This window comes from Equus quagga, chromosome 5 (assembly GCF_021613505.1).
Source record: "Equus quagga isolate Etosha38 chromosome 5, UCLA_HA_Equagga_1.0, whole genome shotgun sequence".
NCBI classification, from domain to species: Eukaryota; Metazoa; Chordata; class Mammalia; order Perissodactyla; family Equidae; genus Equus; species Equus quagga.
The window spans coordinates 19,885,413-19,906,627 of NC_060271.1; the positions used below are offsets into that span (position 1 = coordinate 19,885,413).

At 46.1% G+C, this 21,215-nt stretch overlaps 1 protein-coding gene across 3 annotated transcripts in view; it reads left to right on the forward strand.

The window, feature by feature from the left end:
* The window catches only part of MTF1 (metal regulatory transcription factor 1), a 35,105-nt gene extending 15,470 nt beyond the window's left edge, over window positions 1–19,635 (forward strand). For 2 of the 3 annotated variants that reach the window (XM_046660030.1, XM_046660032.1), the window contains exons 3-11: window positions 174–412; window positions 1,226–1,357; window positions 3,588–3,661; window positions 4,119–4,255; window positions 7,376–7,453; window positions 12,940–13,042; window positions 13,750–14,345; window positions 17,067–17,130; window positions 18,887–19,635. In XM_046660030.1, the coding sequence (XP_046515986.1) occupies window positions 174–412; window positions 1,226–1,357; window positions 3,588–3,661; window positions 4,119–4,255; window positions 7,376–7,453; window positions 12,940–13,042; window positions 13,750–14,345; window positions 17,067–17,130; window positions 18,887–19,317 (1,854 nt within the window). In that variant the 3' untranslated portion in view covers window positions 19,318–19,635. The remainder of the gene's footprint in view (window positions 1–173; window positions 413–1,225; window positions 1,358–3,587; window positions 3,662–4,118; window positions 4,256–7,375; window positions 7,454–12,939; window positions 13,043–13,749; window positions 14,346–17,066; window positions 17,131–18,886) is intronic. The other variant, XM_046660031.1, reaches the window with a different exon arrangement.
* The last annotated feature ends 1,580 nt before the right edge of the window (window positions 19,636–21,215 follow it).

Consider the following 21,215-nt stretch of genomic DNA (forward strand, 5'->3'; position numbering starts at 1 on the left):
CCAGGTGTCATCTGAATGATGGGAAGATTTCCCCACCTTGTTGGGAGTGGTTTTCTGTATTTATGATAAAAACCTATTTGTGTCATCCACATCTCCTGGGAGCCAAGCTCTGGGGGGAGTTAGGCCCTGGGCAGCTCTTCTGTCCTGTTGATGAGGTCTCCTCTGTCTGCCAGGTAAAGCGGTACCAGTGCACCTTTGAGGGCTGTCCCCGCACCTACAGCACAGCAGGCAACCTGCGCACCCACCAGAAGACTCACCGAGGAGAGTACACCTTTGTCTGTAATCAGGAGGGCTGTGGCAAGGCCTTCCTCACCTCCTACAGCCTCAGGATCCATGTGCGAGTGCACACGAAGGAGAAGCCATTTGAGTGCGACGTGCAGGGCTGTGAGAAGGCCTTCAACACGCTGTACAGGTCTGCATCTTCTCCCAGCGTGCCTCCCACCTCTGACCCTAGCTTTGTCATGACTGCAGAGCACTCTCTCCTTGCACAGTACAGATGTTCACTTTCAGGCCTTCAAAGAGCACAGCAATGCTCAACTGTTTAAAATGCATTAGAGGAACTCGTTACTTAGAGATTGACATTTATTGGGTTGGTTAAAAATGATAGTACGTTGTGTTTCCATTTGTATTTCCTGGAGTGACATTCTGGCCTGGGGATTTTATTATTTGGCACAGGGTAATATTTCCCATTGGCTCAGGATCTTGGTACTAGGCTTCTATCATTTTCTTTTCTACATCACCTTGAAGATTAACTTTTTTCTACCCTGAGAAATGAGGAGTGGTCCACTCGTTAGCCATTTCTCTTTTCCACTGTTTGTATCAGAAGACTTACGTTAGTCTTCAACGCTGGGTGTAAAATAAAAAACATAATAATAGCTTACACTTAAAAAGCACTCACTGTAAGCTAGGCCCTGTTCTGAGTGCTAATCCTCGTGGCAGCTGATGAGTAAATGGAAGCACAGAGAGGTTATTTAACTGTCTCCAGGTCCCCCATCCAGTAGGAGGTGGGACCAGGATTTGAGTCGCAGGCAGTCTGGCTCCAGAGTCACACTCATACCTCTCTGCTGTATACTTCTCTGACTATCTCTTTGAGCATACAATTTTGGATACTCATCTATTATGGATATAGAATTCTTCTGCACTTGATCCTGAAGGACATTAAGCTGACAAGGGGAGGCTGTGTAGTACATTATCACAAAGGCAATTTCTCTGGGATATCTTGCAGGCTGAAAGCACATCAGAGGCTTCACACAGGGAAAACGTTTAACTGTGAATCTCAAGGCTGCAGCAAGTACTTCACCACACTCAGTGATCTGAGGAAGCACATCCGAACCCATACAGGAGAAAAGCCATTTCGGTAGGTCTTTCTATTGTCTGTTTGTCGCTGACTAGGTTTCAGTTGGGGGTCCGGAGGTACGCTAAAATTTTTCAAAGTGGAGAGAAAATTCCCTTCACCAGCTCTTTGGCAGTGTTAGCTCTCCCCAGGATAGCTATAACCAACCACTGCAGGTGGGAGGAGTGGTGATGGAACCAAGGGCATCCTTACTCTGTGGATGACGGCCTTTCTGCCTCCATTTTCCCCTTTATTTTCTAGACGCATTGTTGAAACTCACTTAGGTGGTAGGTACTTTAATCAGTGCTGGAGAAGTACTAAGACAGTGGCTCTCCTCTTGAGAAGCTTGGTCTGGTGGAAAAGAACCACAAGTAACCAGACAGTCTCTGAGGCTGAGATGCCCAAAGTGCTTTGAGCACAGAGGGAAGGATACGTATGAACAAGGTGGGAGGCGGGGAGGCGAGAGGGGAAATGAGGGGTAGGAATGCTTAGGCTAGGGGGGCAGGTATTTTATTTTGTTACTTGTTCACTTTTTGCTTTGTAGTATCTCATGTGTTGTATACACAGACATACAGGAGCCTCCATTTTTATCTATGTATTTAAATTTATGTATATGTACATATATATACATTTAATAGATACATGTGTAAATGCATAAGCTTTAAGGAAGGACTTGTGTCATCTATTTTCTTCTCTGCTCAGCATATAGCATGATTCTGGGCATTCAGTAGGGGTTCAAAAACAACTTGGGGATGATTATGTGACATTTTTAATGAGAAAATCGGTTTGTAAGGATTCCGTCTAAATATAATATAGATGTATTACAGAAAATTGCCCATAAACAGTGTCTTTGGATTTTGGCAGGAGAGATTGCTGTTATGTTCATGGCATCAAATTTGCTACCTTTCCCTTCTCAAATCACTCATCTCCTCGTTAGGATACCAAGGAATTTAAAAGTCTTCAGGGACAGTCAACTCTTAAACACCAATTAAATGGAATTGTGTTTTAAAATTACAGATGCATTCCTGAGTCATGGCCCCTTTAAAAGCAAGAGTATTTAGATTTTAGTTACTTACTCTTCCAGATGCTATGAAGCTTAGGTTATTTTTTTGTTCCATAGGGCTCTTGAGGGAACTCTGATTTCTATTCAATCACGTGCATTTTTGTGATGATTAAAACTGCTAATTTTTCTTTAATATTAGATGAGACTTTAGACACAATGATTACATGTAATTAAAAAGTAGAATGCTGGGGCCGGCCCCATGGCCGAGTGGTTGAGTTCGTGTACTCTGCTTCAGCAGCCCAGAGTTTCACCGGTTCGGATCTGGGGTGCAGACACGGCACCGCTCATCAAGCCATGCTGAGGCGGCATCCCACATTCCACAACTAGAAGGACCCACAACTAAAAATATACAACTGTGTGCTGGGGGACTTTGGGGAGAAGGAAAAATAAAATCTTTAAGGGGGGAAAAAAAGGTAAAATGCTTTAGAGAAGCTTTCTATTTAAAGAAATAAAATATTTTGGCTTATGAAAAAATGCATTCATTCATATAAATAGTTAGTGAAGACCTGCTATGTGCAAGAACTATAGCAGATGTAAAGAACCACATGGACCCTGCCCTCAGAGTTTACAATCTCAGAGAACAGATAACAGGTGTATACACATAGAGATAAAATAAGATTGGAAATGACAGGTGCCGTGAAAGAAGCATGTAGATAAATGCCTTAGCAGTTTTGAGGAGGGGTAGATTACTTCTAGCTTTGGTTGTCAAGAAAGGAAAAGAGAAGTAGATCTCAACACTGCGGATTATAGGTAAGCCGTTACAGCCAGTATGTTCGGACTGATTTCACTCGACTGTTGTATCTCAGGCTCTGTGCAGGTCTGAGAGCCTCTGTACCCACTGTTGATGTTCCTAATACTGCACTGGCAGATTTTCCGTATGGGCTCTCCTTGTCAATAGAATTCTGTTAAATAATTCATCAAAAGGCTTTTATTGTCAGGCTTTCCACATGTGCCTTACCTGTAGGACAAGAAATACTTACTCTGGGCCATCAGCTCCCTCTGATCCCAGATTTGTCACCTTACTTTTCTAGGGACCTGTCATCATTCCCATCTCTAAAACCAATTCCATCGATCTGATCCTAGTATTCTGAACTTTTGTTTTAGTTTGAGTTTGTATTTACAAGAGATAATGAAGATAAAGGTCTGTTGGCTAATGCCTGCTGTTTGTCTTTGCTTAAACAACTTATTTAGGTGTGATCATGATGGCTGTGGAAAAGCATTTGCAGCAAGCCACCACCTTAAAACTCACGTCCGTACACATACTGGTGAGTTTAGGCTAAGTTTTATTTTTATTTTAACCTTTGTCAAGCCAGTAAACATCTATGTTTCCATTGAGATTTGTAGAGCTCCATGGAGGGAGCAAGCCTAATCAGTGTAGCCTTCACCTATAATGTTTGAGTTTCTTTCAGAGGGAAAAGGATCTAAAGGTTAGACTCAGGAATCCAGCCTTAAGAAAGAAACCAATACAGAGATACTCAAAAACAGAACCTGGGAAAAAAACTAATCTTCTCTTTAAACTTCCCAGGAGCAGGCCATTCTCAGTGCTTTGCTCTTCATTAAGTTTTAGGACTGAGATGATTAACATGTAATTCATCCAACTTAATAACAACTGTTACCTGAACCCTCATAAGAATATTTTCTTCCGTCTGTTAGGGAAAAGTAGATGTCTTAATCCAGTGAAATGACTTTTGGTAAAATTAACACTATTTGTCATTCTTGCAGGTGAAAGACCCTTTTTCTGCCCCAGTAATGGCTGTGAGAAAACATTCAGCACTCAGTACAGTCTCAAAAGTCACATGAAAGGTCACGATAACAAAGGACACTCATACAATGCACTTCCAAATCACAGTGGATCAGAGGTGTGCAGTGTTTTGTCTCTTGTTTTGATCGGGGCAGCACAGAACAGCAACAATTGTTTGTGTATCAAAATAAAAGGTTAAAACATCTCTCTAAGTCTGGCAGTGAGAGGGAAGAAATCAGGGTCAAGATCTGTGTCTTTGTGATGTGGTGGTGGAAGCCAGCAATGTTACCAGGCTCCCTGTGCTTTAGCCTCTGAGCCCCCTCTGCCTCCCTTCCATCAGGTATGGTGGAAGAAGGTGTCTTGAAACCAGGGGTCTCAGAATGGCTTCCGAAAGGCCAGCCAGATGCTCTAAAAGGGTGTTAATTTCCCATTCATATCTATAAAATGATATATCTGTACTTGAATTTGGGACCCAAATTAATGATTTGCTTCACACGTCCATTAATCCATCATTGGAGAACCAGGCAGAGTTTGGAGGGTCCCTTGCCCTTTTGAATTGTCTGCCGACCAGAATGTCTGAGAGCCACTGCTTTAAGGCACTGCACCACAGAACCAGCCACTGCAAAATTTTAGGCAATTTTGTATGTTGTTTACCAAGCCCTTCTACCATATTTCCCTCTCTTCTACAGCTCCTTTCCAGAGAGATTCTGGGATAAATTTACTGTTATTACTTCTAATGTGGTATTGGGCACTTATGTCTTTTAAACCTAGGAAGTGAGTACTGTTATTATCTTACTACTTCATAGATAAAGAAACTGAAGCACACTGACCCTCTTGAATAATGAGGTTCTTTATGTATTTAATATGATTTTGATTTGGAGAGAGACAGCATACTTCAATTCTGTGGTTTCTAATTTTTAAACTGCAAGGGATCTTTTTGAAAGGTCTTTCCCCTTCTGTTTTATTAGTGATGATGACTAATATTAACTGAATGTTTACTATGTGCCAGGTACTGTGCTGAGTGCCTTTGTATGGATGATCTCACTCACAGAGCTCTGTGAGGTCAGTACTATCATTATCCCCATATTACTGATAAACTTGGAGCAAGGAGAAATTAAAGAACTCACTTAAGTATCCAAAGCTTGCCATTAGTCTGATCCAGAGCCTGGTTCTTGACCCCGATGTTGTCAGAGGCAAACAGCATTGGTTGTGAAAAGTGCAGCCTCTGGAGTTCAGCTGCCTGAATTCACATCCAAGCTCCACCCCTAATCAAACGGCTTTGTTGTGCCTCAGTTTCTTCATCTGGTAAGACCCAATAAAAATATTAAGATTTGAGAGTCTTTGTCTGCTAAGCTGCATATATGAAGGCATGATCAGTTTTCTCATTTTCATAACAATCCAAGGACAGTTCAATTGCCGACAACCTTTAAGTATTGGAGTGCCCCAGTGTACAGTGCTCAGACCTCATCTTCTCTGGATTCTGTTCACTCCCCAGTGGAGGGAATCTCTTCTAGTGTCAGGCTTTAAATGCCATCTGGATTGCCTTTGAGTCCTAAATTTACGTCTCCAGCCTGGTCTCTTCCTGAGCTCTAGACTTGTGCTGTTAACCACCCACTCCACCCAGATATCATCTGCTCTTCTCGAACTTGACATGTCCAAACCTGTTCCTCCTGAGTCTTCCCCATCTTCCTAAATGGCGCCTCCTTTTTTCTAGTGGCACAGGCCAAAAATCTTGGAGTTGTTCTTGAGTCTTTTTTCTTTATACCCCACATCCACCAGCAAAGTCTGTCAGCTCTACCTGGAGAATATATCTAGAATCTGATCACTTCTTCGTATTACTTCGTTCAAGTCACTATCGTCTTTTGCCTGGATTATTGCAGTAACCTGCTAAGTGGTCTTCTGGCACCTTTTCCTCCCTTCTCCCCTCTCCCAGTCTGCCCTGACACAGACTGTCCTGCATTTGTGACCCAGAGCGATCTTTCTAAACCGTAAGGCAGATAATGTCTGTCCTCTGCTCATAACCCTCTAGTAGCTTCTTGTATCACTTGAAGTAAAAGTCAAAATCTTGACAGTGGTCCACAAGGGACTCTGCACCCTGACCTGGTCACTTCTCTGGCCTAGTTTACTTCCCCTCCTTTCACTTTAGTCATACTGTCCTCTTTATGGTTCCTTGAACAATGGAGGCCCACTCCTGCCTCCAGGCCTTTGTACTCGCTGTACGTACCCTCTGCTTGGAACGCCTTCCCTAGACATACATGGCCCATGCCCTTTCTCCTTCAGTGTCTATGCAAATGCCACCTTATGTGAGAGGCCTTCCCTAACCTAATAAAAGGGCAGCTCCTACCCCAGTATTCCCTATTCCCCTGACCCTCTGTAGTGCTCATTATCATCTTATATACTATGTATTTATTTGTTTTTTTCGACACCCCCGACACCGCCCCCCCCAGCAACTAGAATGTAAGCTCTGTGATGGCAGGGACTTTGCTTTGTTCATTCTCATGTCCCTGGGCCTGGAACAGTACCTGAGGCATGGTGGATGCTCAGTGATCATTTGTTGAGTGCACGCATGAATGGGAACTTCTGGTTCACGGGGGCGCTCGTTACCACAGAAGGTCTGTGAATCGCAGCTGGCAGTCTAGGAATCCACAGGTGAGAGCGAGCCTGGGCAGCTGTGTGTCAACAGGGAACCCTCAGCTCCCCCCTGAGATGCCAGTACTGGGGACACAGTGATAACGGAAGGAAGATGGACTTGCAATCGGAAGCACTGGGTTTGTGTTCTGCTAATTAGCAGTGTGATTTTGGACAGTTCACTGCCAGTCTTATTAATTTTCTCATATTTAAAATGGGAATGTAAAATAATACTTCAAAGGTTTATATGAATAGCAAATGAGGTCATGTGAAATCGCTTTGTAAATGATAAGGCCAATTATGCAGATATTGTTAATTTTGTGTTATTATACCCTTTGTTATTCTGGAGCCTGAGTCATGAGATAATTCTTAAACTCTTTATTAACCGTCTTTAAGAAACATAAGAGATTTTTCTAAGAATGTCAGGACTTTTAAAATTAAAATAATTCAGTAATTCCCGTGGCCCCTGCTTGGGTGGTTTATTCCCCTCCGGGTGACACCTCTAGATGTTTGCAGCCTTAGGAACGTTGTAATCAAGCGTCTTATTACATGATATACTACTATAAATCCTGATTTTTTTTACTCAATTAGATTTTTTCTCTTTTCACAGGATACAAATCACACCCTTTGTCTGAGTGACTTGAGCCTTCTGTCCACAGATTCTGAATTGCGAGAAAATTCCAACACAGTAAGTGCACCTGTGACATGGGCGCTGGGAAACAAGCACGAGCCTTGAGCGCTCCCTCTGGGGGGAAACTGAGGGCCGGCTTTAGGTCTTCCGGATTTAATTGTGCTCAGTCAGTGACGGTGTAGGAGTTGTTGTTATTGTTTTTGTTCCCTCATAAGAGCTCTCTTAGGAGGGGTTCTCTCTGATGCCTGGTCACACACCTGATAGCTGCCTGGCCCCAGAAATTTTCTTCCTTTATTCGTTTAGCAAATATTTGTGGAGCACCTTCTCCATGATGCAGTGTGCTGGGGCTGAGCCTGTAGTGGTAAAAAAGTAGGCATGGTCTGTCCTTGAGGTGCTTAAAATTTGTCCACTGTGGGGCCGGCCTGGTGACACACTGGTTAAGTGCGCACGTTCCACTTCGGTGGCCCGGGGTTCGCTGGTTCAGATCCCAGGTGTGGACATGGCACCGCTTGGTAAGCCATGCTGTGGCAGGCGTCCCACATATAAAGTAGAGGAAGATGGGCACGGATGTGAGCTGAGGGCCAGTCTTCCTGAGCAAAAAAAAAAAAAAAAAGAGGAGGATTGGCAGCAGATGTTAGCTCAGGGCTAATCTTCCTCAAAGAAGGAAAAAAAAATGTCCACTGTAAGAGGCAGCCAGGGTTCCAGTTTCCAGACTCTCTCAAGCCCTGCTGACCTGACCGGAGTCAGTCTTGCCTTCCTGTGAGCTTACTGCAGTGGGATTTTAAAGGAAGCTCCTCTGCAGCCCCTCTGCTGGAAGACTGCCCACTGCCTCTTGATCTGATGCTTCAGCTCACTCTGCTGAGCATCTCTCCCAGTTCCCCTGGCTCCGTGAGGTGGCCTACAGACCACTGCGTGAGGCCTGAGCTCACGCTTCTTCCTGAGGGTCTGTGCATTTTACTGTGTCCCCAACACTGGTTTTCAGCTGTGCGTTCTTTGTTATTTTTCCCAGCTAAATAAGTATAGCTTAGGTTAAACTTTGTGCGAGTACACGCATAATAAATAAGAAAGAGTCAACACGATAGGAAGTGTGTGAACAGACGGAGTGAGTCAGGAGTGCTGTGAGAAAGGGTTTCTCCCAATGTGATCAGTGGAGTCATCTGCACTGCTTCTGGCGATGTCGGGTCTTGGGCCTCCCCCAAGCCTGCTGAGTCAGCATCCTCTGGGAGTGGCAGCTGACGCTGCACCTTTATATAAGCACCCAAAGCCTGGGTTCTTCTGGTAATGGCAGAGTTGCCCTTATCAGACCAACCCCCCCAAAGAAGACAAGTATCTCTGCTGGGCAAAATATAAAAATGATTTGAAGGCACCAGAGAGCAACCCAAACAGGCAGAGGGAACACTTGGAAAAAGGGGCCACTTGAGATATAGCAAAGCCCCTGGATAAGCTCTCGGATTTGGTGGCTTATCCACCTCAGGGCCACCCCGGCTGATACCAGACAAGATGGCCAAAACTCAGTAAACACTCAGTCTTACAGGCTTGGATAACCAGAGGACAGAGTTCAGGGCTACCACAGCTACTGCCACCCCCAAGTGCAGGGGGAAGCCTAGAAAGGAAAGAGCCACAAAGGGGAGCCCCAAGTTCTGTGTGTAAACTCTGTCCAGGGGCCAGCCCGCTGGCACAGTGGTTAAGTTTGCATGTTCCACTTTGGCGGCCTGGGGTTTGCTGGTTCGGATGCCGGGTGTGGACATGGCACTGCTCATCAAGCCATGCTGTGGTAGGCGTCCCACATATAAAGTAGAGGAAGATGGGCACAGATGTTAGCTCAGGGCCAGTCTTCCTCAGCAAAAAGAGGAGGATTGGTAGTAGGTGTTAGCTCAGGGCTAATCTTCCTCAAAAAAAAAAAAAATTTAAATAATTTTTTTAAAAAGAAGAAATTTTAAAAAATAAATAAATAAATAAATAAATAAATAAGTAAATAAAAACTCTGCCCAGTTGTCTCGTTGAGCCCTGAACTGTGGCGGCGTGGGGCACACCTAAGCAGCCCAGCTACGGCAGAAGGTCTGGACAGAGGTTCTGGCTGCCGCCCGCCGCAGGGAAGACAGCTTGGAGCTGGAGCACAGCCAAGTCAACAGAATGCTGAAGCAGACAAACAAACACTCTTCCAAGAAGCGTAACAGAATCCAGAGCCGTTTTACCACAATTCACCTCAGCCAGAGAGAGGCTGCTCTGTCCCTTGGGGTCAAATTATTGTGTCCTTGTCACCCAGCATTTATCCCAGAATTGGAAATAGTCCCATTTTTAGTCTTTCAAACTAAGGCCACAATTTCTTGAAGTAACAGGATTAATTTTGTTTGTTTTGCTTTTGCTTGCTTTAAAAAAATTATGAATCGTTCAAATCAAATTTTCAGTTTTTATGAGATCATCATTTTACTGGTTTCTGAGCAGGCGCATGTGTATATGTGTCCTAGAAGTGACCTTTGCTTGCTCAAATCTTTTGTTGATGGAGGGTTGAAGCAGCTGGGGAATGGCCTGCTGAGCCTCGGGCTTCAGGATCGCTCCTGGTCCCAGACAGCACCCGGTGTCCTCTGTCTCTGCTCCAGACCCGGAGGCCTGTCCTGGTCTCCTTCGGGAGCTGCTCCCACTCTCTCTGCCCCAGGGGTTTTGCCCTGAAGCCTGGCAGTGAGTGAGTCATAGTCTCCTCAGCACTTTCCCTTTTTTTTTCCTTTCAATTAAAAAAACCTTTTTATTGAGGTATAATATACATACAGAAAAGTACACCTGTCGTAAATGTATACAGCTTGATGAATCACCATGGTTCACCAAATCCATGTAACCAACACCCAGCTCAAGAAATGGAACATTCTTGAGCCCCCAGAAGCCCCCTGATGCCCCCTGACACCTGTTCCCTCTCCCTGAGGATAGCCACTGTCCTGACTTCCAACAACCTGAGACAAATTTTGCCTGTTTTTGTGCTTTGTCTAATTGGAATGCTGTGGTATGTACTCGTTCGTGCTGGCTTCTTTCTTGACGTTATGTTTAAGAAATTAATCCATGTTGTTGCATATATCATTAGGGCATTCATTCTCATTGTTGAACAGTTATCACAGGAAATGAAGATACCACAGTTTGCTCTTTCTACGTCCCTTGGGTATTTGGATACTTCCTAGTTTGGAACCATGTGCTCTGTGAGCATCCTCGTACATAATCTTTTAGAGTCACACAGGCTCGTTCCTTTTTAGTAATGTTACTGCTGATAATTTGTAAACAGGCAGGACAAAAATAACAACCATCAGGAAGCTGCAAAGCTTATAGCTTAGTGGCAGTTGTTAGCCTGCTACTTTTCAAACTGAGTTGCACCTCTTCCCTGAGTTGTAGAATAGTGGTTTATAAACAGCATTTTAAGGACATCAACAGAATAGAAAGTAGCAGAAGACATCGCACATGGTAAGGCTAAGTTCTGTTTCATAGACTTTTGTTTCAGTTATACATATGTGTATGTAATATGAAGTATTTGTGTACATATATATAATGTAAAATGTATTTCTTACTTTGTGTCACAATGAAAAGTTTGAAGGCTGCTGTCTTGGCCTATGATTCTTTTTTATTTTTTGAGGAAGATTAGCCCTGAGCTAACATCTGCCACCGATCCTCCTCTTTTTGCTGGGGAAGACTGGCCCTGAGCTAAAATCTGTGCCCATCTTCCTCTGCTTTATATGTGGGATGCCTGCCACAGCATGGCTTGACAAGCGGTGCATAGGTCCACACCCAGGATCCAAACCAGTGAACCCCAGGCCACTGAAGCGGCGCATATGAACTTAACCACTCTGCCACCGGGCCGGCCCCTTGGCCTATAATTCTTAACTCTCTCTGGACTGGAAGCCTTGCAGAGATCTCTGTGTTCGGCTTCTGTCATACTGGCAATCAGATTCACTCAGCTCACCTCTCGTCCTTCCATGTAATGGAATCATGTTAGAATAATCGACCCCTCTTGGCTCATATGAGCAGTTTCATCTCTGAGGTCCTCTAAGCTGGTGGACAGTTCCACTCACCAGGCTTTTACCCCTCCTCCATCCCCAGAATGTTCCTTCTCTCTCCCAGAAGCCGAATTGTTGCAAAATGATCTTTAAACACAAGTTGGCACTGGGGCAAAATCTGGCCTGAGGTTAGGTTTGGTTTGGTTTATACGGTGCTTTTAAGTTGTTTTTAGTTACTTGCTTTTAATTACAAGTCAGAAGATTTCACATAAAAATCCAATTTCCAACTGCTCTTGAGCTCTGGTAACCCCCAGCCTGTAGAGCCTCGTGGCAGCATCCGCTGAAGCCTGAAGCCCGTTAGAGGACTGGGGCACGTGCTCTCCCGTTTGCCGGTCTCCCTATCCCTGCCCTCCTTGCTTCCTTTATTTCTGTTACTTGCCTGGACCCCTGGAGGCGGCTGCCTTTGTCACTCTCGCCCTACACAATGTGGAACTGGAGGTGGACTGCAGAGAAAAGAACCGCTGTTCTTCCCTTCCCCTCATCTCAAGGGGAGCCTGGGGGTGCTCATTTCATTTGGTGCCTATTGGGAGTCAGACCCTCAGGGCATTATGTGTTTTGTTTTGCTTTCACATTTTATCTTATTTTTGTGTGTGTGTGAGGAAGTTTGGCCCCGAGCTAACATCTCTTGCCAGTCTTCCTCTTTTTGCTTGAGGAAGATTGGCCCTGAGCTAATGTCTGTGCCAGTCTTTCTCTATTTTATATGTGGGATGCTGCCACAGCATGCCTGATGAGTGCTGTGTAGGTCCACACTGGGATCCGAACCCGTGAACCCCAGGCCACCAAAGTGGAGCGTGCAAACTTAACCACTGCACCACTGGGCCAGCCCCACATTTTATCTTTTTTTTTAAGTGCCTCTGACTTTTTCTTAATTTTAAGTTACAAAGAAATTTGCAATGACAGATGGTAATGAGTATAAGGTGATCACTATTGTCTGTCATTATAAGTTTCCTTCTATTGTTTGATTTGTTACCATGTATACATATTAGAATATCATAGATGGTCTGTTATGACCTTGAAAGATATTCACAATATATTATTATTACATGAGAAAAGGAAGTCGCTGGTAATGGATATTATACAATCCCATTTTTATGTAAGATTTGGTATTTAGAGTAGGGGTTGGCAAAGTAGTTTTTGGAAAGGGCCAGAGAGTAAGTATTTTTGGCTCTGCGGACCATACGGTGTCTGTCACAACTCCTCAACTCTACCGTTATAGCCGCGGAGGCAGCATAGACAGAAAGTAAACAAGCTTGCCTCTGTTCCTTTAAAGCTTTACTTACAAAAACAAGTCACAGTTTGCTGGCTCCTTTTTAGAGTATTTGAGGACCCAAACCTTCAGTGTCTGAGGTTTAGGGAAATAAATATACATCACCTTGGAAAAGGAGAAGTTAGAAACAAGAAGCATATCAAAAGATCATTCTAGTTCTGTTGCTCTGACTGTGTTCTCATGGTGAAGGATTGCCTTAGCATGAAGCATCTCCCATCTCTGTCTCTGTCTCTGTCCTTCAGACGCAGGGCCAGGATCTCAGCACACTCTCACCAGCAATCATCTTTGAATCCATGTTCCAGAATTCAGATGACGCAGCCATTCAGGAAGATCCGCAACAGACAGGTGTGTTACCCGGACTCTTCCTGCTCAACTCTCAGCACTGGGGAAGGGAATTCACACTTGTGGACGTGCTGAACGAGGGACACGGCAAGATGTTATTTCCATTCCTTTGAGTGAAGTGTCCTTTCAGCGAGAGGTCAGGAAAGTAGGCGCCTAGCAGTTCAGTGTCATCTTTTTCCCCACTTCCCTCAACAAGAGTCCACTTGAGGGTCTACTTTGCCCAGAAGGGGTCTCTTTTCCCAAAAGCTCTTGTTGGCTTTAAAAAATGAGTGCTGTCGTGAGCTCTGTCTCCTTCTGCTGTGATTCCCTGTTCATGAGTGGGGAGGATCCACAGACAGCGTCAGATGCATGGATCATGCTGTGTTTGAATGAAAATCTGTCGCTGAAGCTTCACAGTAGTCAGAAAGTGTGTTCACTGGTCATGCCGAAAAGGGATGTCTAGTCTCTTTTTCAGACAAGCCTTAGGGCACATGTTTTTATGGTCAGACCTAGACTAGCTCTTCACATGTAGAAAGTGAGGTTGATGGTGACGCCTGGTACTTTGCCCAGAGGGGTCGTTAAATGAAAAGCAGAAAGCCAGCCTTCTAGCAGTGAAGGATTGGCTCTCACAGATGTCAGATGTCCTTGGTTTAGCCCATAATGACTGTGTTTTTGTGGCTCATATAAGGCTTGGGATATGTATATATATTTCTATTTCTTTTTCTTACCAGCTGCCTTGATTGAAAGTTTTAATGGTGATGCAGAGTCAGTCAGTGATGTTCCACCATCCACAGGAAATTCAGCATCTTTATCTCTTCCACTTGTACTGCAGCCTGGCATCTCCGAGCCACCCCAGCCTCTACTACCAGCCTCAGCACCGTCTACTGCTCCGCCGGCTCCCTCCTTAGGAACTGGTTCCCAGCAAGCTGCATTTGGCAACCCCCCTGCTCTCTTACAACCTCCAGAAGTGCCTGTTCTCCACAGCACACAGTTTGCTCCTAATCATCAAGAGTTTCTTCCGCACCCTCAGGCACCGCAACCTATCGTCCCGGGACTTTCTGTTGTTGCTGGGGCTTCTGCATCAGCAGCGGCAGTGGCGTCAGCCGTGGCAGCACCACCCCAACCACAAAGTACTACTGAGCCCCTGCCAGCCATGGTCCAGACTCTGCCCCTGGGTGCCAACTCTGTCCTAACGAATAATCCCACTATAACCATCACCCCGACTCCCAACACGGCTATCCTGCAGTCCAGCCTAGTCATGGGAGAACAGAACTTACAGTGGATATTGAATGGCGCCACGAGTTCACCGCAAAACCAAGAACAAATTGTAAGTATTACGTAGAAATGGATCCAGTGGGGGAACTGTATTTACATAGGTGACATGTACAGAGGCTTTTACTTCAAAAAGGAAAATGGCTATCATATCTGTCCAGAAACATGTAATTCTATGTCTTAGTCATTTTCCCCATAATCTAGTGGTCTAAACCCAGGGAATGCTGTGGTTGACACCTACGGTAGGGAGGCAGAGAAACAACCTTCAGGTTTACCGAGCAGCGGGCACTTGAACAGCTATTCCGTCTGCAGTTTAATCTCATCCTTGAGGACAGGAGCGCTGTCACAGACTCCAGAGGCCCAAGAACGTTTCAGGAAAGCGGTTCTTCCCCAAGGCAGAGTCACACTGATGTGAGGGACTGACATGACCCTGTCAGATGGAGCAGCCAGCAGTGGCCAAGTCAGAGAAATAGTCTGTGCTCCCAGAGCCCCCCACAGAGCCATTTTCCACAGAAGCGCTTGGTCTTGATGACTTGGTCATTCAGTTAAATATCTTTCGAGGGCCTGATATTGACCAGATACCCCGGGGTATACTCTCGGGATACAGAAAGTGAAAAGCAGGATCTCTTTTTCACAAAAACTTACTTTCTAGTTAAAGTGGCTAAAATGCCTAAAAGAAAGTTAATACATCCAATACGTAAAGTGCCAAATAATAATAAAAACACTAGTAAAAAAATAACAGCAGCTGTGATTTCCTGAGCCCTTACTCTGTTTAGGGTCCACTGTGCTAACTAAGCACTTTTGACAATTGGGGATCTAACGTGTGCCGCTCATTACCTTAGGTACATCATCTTTAGACTACATTTTTTTACATTTTATCGAACAGATAGTACAGAGAACTGCCCTACACTCTGCACCCGCCCCCCCATTTCCCCTATTATTAACCTCTTGCATCCGTGTGGTACATTTATTATTATTGATGAATCACGTTTGGTGCATTATTATTGACTGAAGTCCGTAGTTGATATCCGGCCCACTCTGTGTGCTATGGCTCTGTGGGTTTGACAGATGCATGAAGGCACGTGTCTACCATTACCGTATCCAGGATAGCTTCACCACCCTAAGAGTCCCCTGCACTTCACTTATCCCTTCCCCCTGCCCTCTCCTCCCTAGCGACCGCTGGTCTTTTTACTACCTCTGTGTGTCTGTATCTCTAGATATCACCCACTGTGCTGAGCATTTTTTAATGCATTACTCTAATCACAACAATCTTAAGAGTAGGTATGATTTTACCAATGGAGAGCTGAGGCCCAGAGAAGTTAAGTGAGTAGCCCAAGGTCACACAGCTCTAAGTAGCACAGCTGGGATTTGAGCATAGGCAGATGGACCCCAGAGCCTCTGCTCTTGACTGCTCCATTGTGCTGCCAGATAAGGGCTTGTTGGGTGGCCATACAGGCCAGGAGAGACTTAAGGTTTGAGTCGGAATTAGATGGAGAAGAGGAAGGACTAAGTCGGAGAGTGTCTGGGCACATATATGACACTATCAAATGGAAAGGTGGTGTCGGGCTAAACGTTAGAGCTAATGTCAGGGCACTCACACTCCATACGCGGGGCGCCAGCTGGCTCTGGAGGCAGCCGCGTTCCATTTGCAGACGGCTGGAGTCACTGGAGAGGTCTTCCCAGCATGAGGACCCAATGTGCCTCCGTGTAGTTGGTACCATTTTGTTCTGCATCTGCCCTGGGGAGCTGCGTGGAACAAGTAGCATTCCTTTTCCATGCCATTCGTTTTCATGTATTTAAATATGCATCTCATTTCTCCATCATTATTCTTTAGTCTCATCTCCTATAACTTAGCCAGAAGCTTTCACGTTCCTCCTAGACTCATCTTAGAGGGACTTTTTTGTTCCCTTAAAGGGATAAAAGACAAAGCCCTTTTTAAGATAAGACTTGAAGAAAGCCGAAACCCTTTCAATTTAATAGCAAATACACTAAAAGGGCTGATTTCTGAGCGTGACTTTACAGTCCTCCTTAGTAATGATACTAACAGCTCATGTATGTTGAGGGCTCACCACGCGCTCGGGGCCCCACATGCATCATCTCCTTGTACTCTCTCAGGGCTCCTCCGGAGGTCCTTTGGTTATCATCCCCGTTTTTACAGACGAGGAAGCCGATACTTTACGAGGTTAAAGCACTTGCCTGACCTCAACAACTAATATGCAGCAGAGCTTGGACTCGGATGCAGGTGTGGTTGAGTCCAGGGCCCCTCCCAGAACAGCTCCCCAGTGCAGCCGACAGCATGCTGCCCAGGGCCTTCACAGTGCTGCCTGTGAGGGGGAGTCCCGGCCTGTCCTTAGCCTGGAGCTTAATCCTTGAGGGGAAAAAAGAACTTTCCAGCCTCACAGAAGGCAGGGGAGTTGGGGAGTGGCGTGGGAGTGCAGAACTTAGAGGGGAGGGCAGCCCTGGGGCTTCCCCCGAGAAGACCATCGGCTTGAGAAAGGCAACCTTGGAGGAGCCTTTGGGCACACAGAAGCCACTGGATTAGGCAGCTGGGAGACAGCCAAGTAGCAGGGGACATAGCTGGCTACATTGTCAGCACTGAATGTCAAACAGCGCGGTGACCTCATGTCAGAGCACAAACAAAACATCCCTCAGTGCAAAAATCCCCGAACACTGAGGGTTTTCTGTCCTCTTGGGTGACCAGTCTAACCGGGGCAGCTTCAGGTCCTTGGAGATCCGCCATGCGACCGTGGCCATAAATGTGTGTGTTTTTTTCCAGCAGCAAGCATCTAAAGTTGAGAAGGTGTTTTTTACCACTGCAGTACCAGTAGCCAGTAGCACAGGTATGTAATTCTGTGTTAGCTTTAAAAGAACGTCGACTCTCTGGGCCCCTTGAGGCACAGTTAATTGTTGCTTTGCCCCAGTTTTTAAAACTTTAAAATTAATTTGTCACATTGTCTTGTTTATTTATTAAAGTATTTCATAGTCTCACAACTATTGGAAGTTAGTGTACTTATGGCATAAATACCACATTTAACATTCTTTAACTGCTACAGTGGTCCCCCCTTATGTGCGGGGGATACATTCCAAGAGCCCCAGTGGATGCCTGAGACCGTGGCTAGTACTGAACCCTAAATATACTATGTTTTTTCCTATATGTACATCCCTATGATAAAGTTTAATTTATACATTAGGCACAGTAAGCGATTAATAACAATAACTAATAATACAATAGAGCAATTATAGCAATATACTATAATAAGAGTTATGTGAATGTGGTTTCTCTCAAAATGTGTTCTGTACTGTACTCACTCTCCTCCTTGTGATAATGTGAGATGATCAGATTCCTAGTGATGAGATGAAGGGAGGGAATGATGTAGGCATTGTGACGTAGCGTGACTGGGCATCGGAAGGAGGGTCGTCTGCTTCCGGACTGTGGCTGACCGCTGGTAACCGAAACCACGGACAGTGGAACCGCGGATAAGGGCAGACTCTTATGATGGTTCTTTCCCTTTCCGATATAGCTTTTCACTGTAGCCAGAAAAAAGTTTGAATCACAGTTAATGCTGAAGAGCGCAGCTGTTAATTCACTGGACTCTTTTCTAATTACAGTAATGAAGAAATAGCATCTAGGCCAGAGATTCCTGTAGAGCTAAAAGGTCCTTTTTTTCAAGCTCTTTATTTTAGAGATTAAGAAACTGGGGCCCTGAAAGATTAAACGCCTCCCCAAAGTCATAAGTGAGTTTGTGGCAGTCCCAAAGCACTAGTCCTGAGGCCTGTGACTCCCTCTCTGTTCTCCTGCCCCTTGGTCTCTAGCTATTTTTGAGACACACAAAGCCTGTTTGAATTCAGAGTGTGCATATGCACAGCACACATACACACACACACAGAATGCGCGTGCACGCGAGGCTGGCTTGTAAAAGGAGATTTACCCACATCTGCTGTGTGTCCGAGACTGGGCCTATAAAGATGAGTGGGATGTCCTAAAGGAGCTCAGAGTCTCTCGGGTAGGCAGAACTGACGAGGTCCCGTACAGTATGGAGAAAGGTGTGAGTACCTCTCAGTAGCTCTGGGCATGTGCCAGGAGGCTCATGTGCTGCCAGCCCTCAGCCTAGCCCTTGGTATAAGCCTGCTGGAAACACTCCGTGGAGGCATCAGGGGGGAGAGGCGCATGAGCTAGGTCTTGAGAGATGAGAGTAAGCTCTCCAGAAGAGCAGCCCTGTCAGGGGAGTTGAGGCAGAAGGAAGAGCCCATAGGCCCAGAGGTATGAAGAACGTGTGAGAAAAGGGAGGTGTCCTCCGTGGCTGGCATGGAGGGTGCCCAGGAGAATGGCTGGAAATACAGGGTGTGTCCAGACAGCACGTGTGGCTTTCGAAGGAAGAGGGACCTTGTCTTGGAGGGGATGGGCAGTGTCAGAGGCCTCCTGAGGAAGAACATGGTCCAAGTTAAAGCGGGACAAATCGCAGAGCGTGGCGTCCACCCCTTCCCACGGTTCCTGCCCCCATGGCACTCAGCTCTCACCAACCTGTATCCCCGCCCCTCCTGCCCCTTCCCTGCGGCTGGCTACTTGAAGAGCAGTCTCTCTCGCCTCTCTCATAGGGAGCTCTGTCCAGCAGATTGGCCTCAGTCTTCCTGTGATCATCATCAAACAAGAGGAGGCGTGTCAGTGTCAGTGTGCGTGCCGGGACTCTGCCAAGGAGCGGGCGGCCGGCAGGAGAAAGGGCTGTTCTTCCCCACTTCCTCCAGAGCCAAGCCCCCAGCCTCCTGATGGGCCCAGCCCGAAGCTGCCGCCTCAGACTTTCTCCCCACCTCCCGTCCCTCTGTCATCCTCCTCCACCATACCTTCTTCCTGTGAGCAAAGCAGACAAGCAGAGACTCCTTCAGCCCCTCAGACAGAAACGTTAAGTGCCATGGATATGTCAGAGTTTCTGTCCCTCCAGAGCCTGGACACCCCGTCCCCTCTGACTCCCATTGAAGCACTGCTGCGGGGGGAGGAGGAGATGGGCCTGACCAGCAGCTTCTCCAAGTGAAGGCCTGTGTGCTCACCTCCGGGCGAAGAGGCCCGGTAGCAGGGTCAGGTGCGGGGCCTCCCATCTCGGGGTCAGCAGTTTGAAGGATGAAGAAACCTGCTGTTGAAATCCTCACCTTTCAGCCGTATTTTCTTTATTCATATCCCAGGAGCATCCATTTTAAGGAACTGATCTTTGAGGAAAAAAAAAACCAACAAAACAGAAAAAAAAAGCTAAGTTATAAATGAACTGTTTGGCTGCACTGTATGTCACTTTTGCTTATTGTCATGTGAACTTGGAAATTAAGGTTACTCGTATGCATAAAAATTCTAAATGAAAGGGTGTGGTTTCCATCAATCTGATGCTGCCCAACACTTGCAGTGGGGGCTTTGTGGTTTGGGCAGTAGATTTCAGTGTGTTGGGTGTTGCTCCTCCCCGTGAGTCTTTTGAGTGTGAGGCTGAAGCTTGTTCGGAAGGCCAGACCTCGCTCCATTGGAGAGGGAAGTGGCAAAGGCAGTTCGGACCCCATGAGCTGTACAGGGATTGGGTAAGATGGTTCTGTTGTTGCGCTTGGTGTCGGTGGAGCTCAGTGTGACTAGGCAGGGTCATCCGGCAGCTAAAAGCCTGGCCCGAGGCTGTGGGGATGATCCGGCTCTGCAGGGGCCCTCGGCGGGTTGCTGACTGCTAGCTGTGGATGACGGGTGTGCAGAGCAGGCTCTGGCGACACGATCACAGTCTTCGCCTTCCTGGTTCTTTCTCTCTCGGTTGGTCGCTGGGGCTTGCAGGTTGCAGTGAATTCTTGGGGAACGTCCCTGTTTTGTACTAGAGCAGACAGGTGGCTTGTGACCAGTTGCTGGGCGGTGGTCTGCCTTCCTTAATGGTGTTTCCTTCCTTAGAGCAAGAGAGCTGCATTTTGCTTCTCGGGAGAAGGTGCGGCTTTAAGGGAGTTTTTTTAAGGTGCGTGTCCTTGGCAGGCCGAGTGTGCTGGTTCAGGCTTCAGCAGGCTTCTGGCTGCCCCCTCCCATCTCCGCCTCTCACCCTCTGGATTTTGCATACAGCCTAGTACAGTGCAAAGAAGGATATGACTTGCTCAGCTTAGTCATTTGATTGCTAAACAAAAACAAAAAAACAAACAAAAAACACAAAACGATGATCTTCTACTCAGGGTAAAACAAAACAAAAAATTCCCTTTCCACCAAAAAGCCTGAAATGTTGCAATAAGTTATCTCATTTGGAATGTTTCATTAAGTTGTGTTATAGGGAAAAAGATTTTCTTTTTGATCTGTGTATAGATTTGTATCCATCTGTCTGCCTTTGGCTCCAAGTCATGGCCTCTTAAAATAAAACATAAACTACAGTCCACACTAAAATGGAAAGTTTCTCTCAACTGGCTCTGTTAACGTGGTCCCGCATGCTCCCCAGACTCCCTGAGCTCAGAAGCTAGGCATGGCCCAGGGTTCTAGCCTCTGCCCCGAGGAGTGCTTGCCTGCCTTGAGCGAGGAGCAGGCTGCCACAGGCGGGGCTGTTCTTCTGAGTCGACCAGGTCAGGCAGAAAGCAGCCATCATTTTGCGTACCTTTTCCACTCCCTTATGTACAGAGATCTGCATTTGTCACACTCCTGTTCTCTGAGCCATTACTCAGGACCAGCCAAGACAGTATCCAGAGCAGATCGTTTACCTGGGAGCCAGGCTCTGCCGCTGACAGGATGTTTGGGACAGACTTGGACAAGAGGGCAGTGGCAGTAAATGTTGCTCCTGCCACGAGGAGAAATGGCCTTAAGCATAAGCAGCTGGCGGTTTTCACTCCAGGAGTCTCATCAGGAGAATTGATTTCTTTCTGACCTTCTACACTCCCCTCTGGGGACCACTGACCTCAGCAGAAGTTGATAAGGCAAGAGGAATCTTGTATTACCACAGTG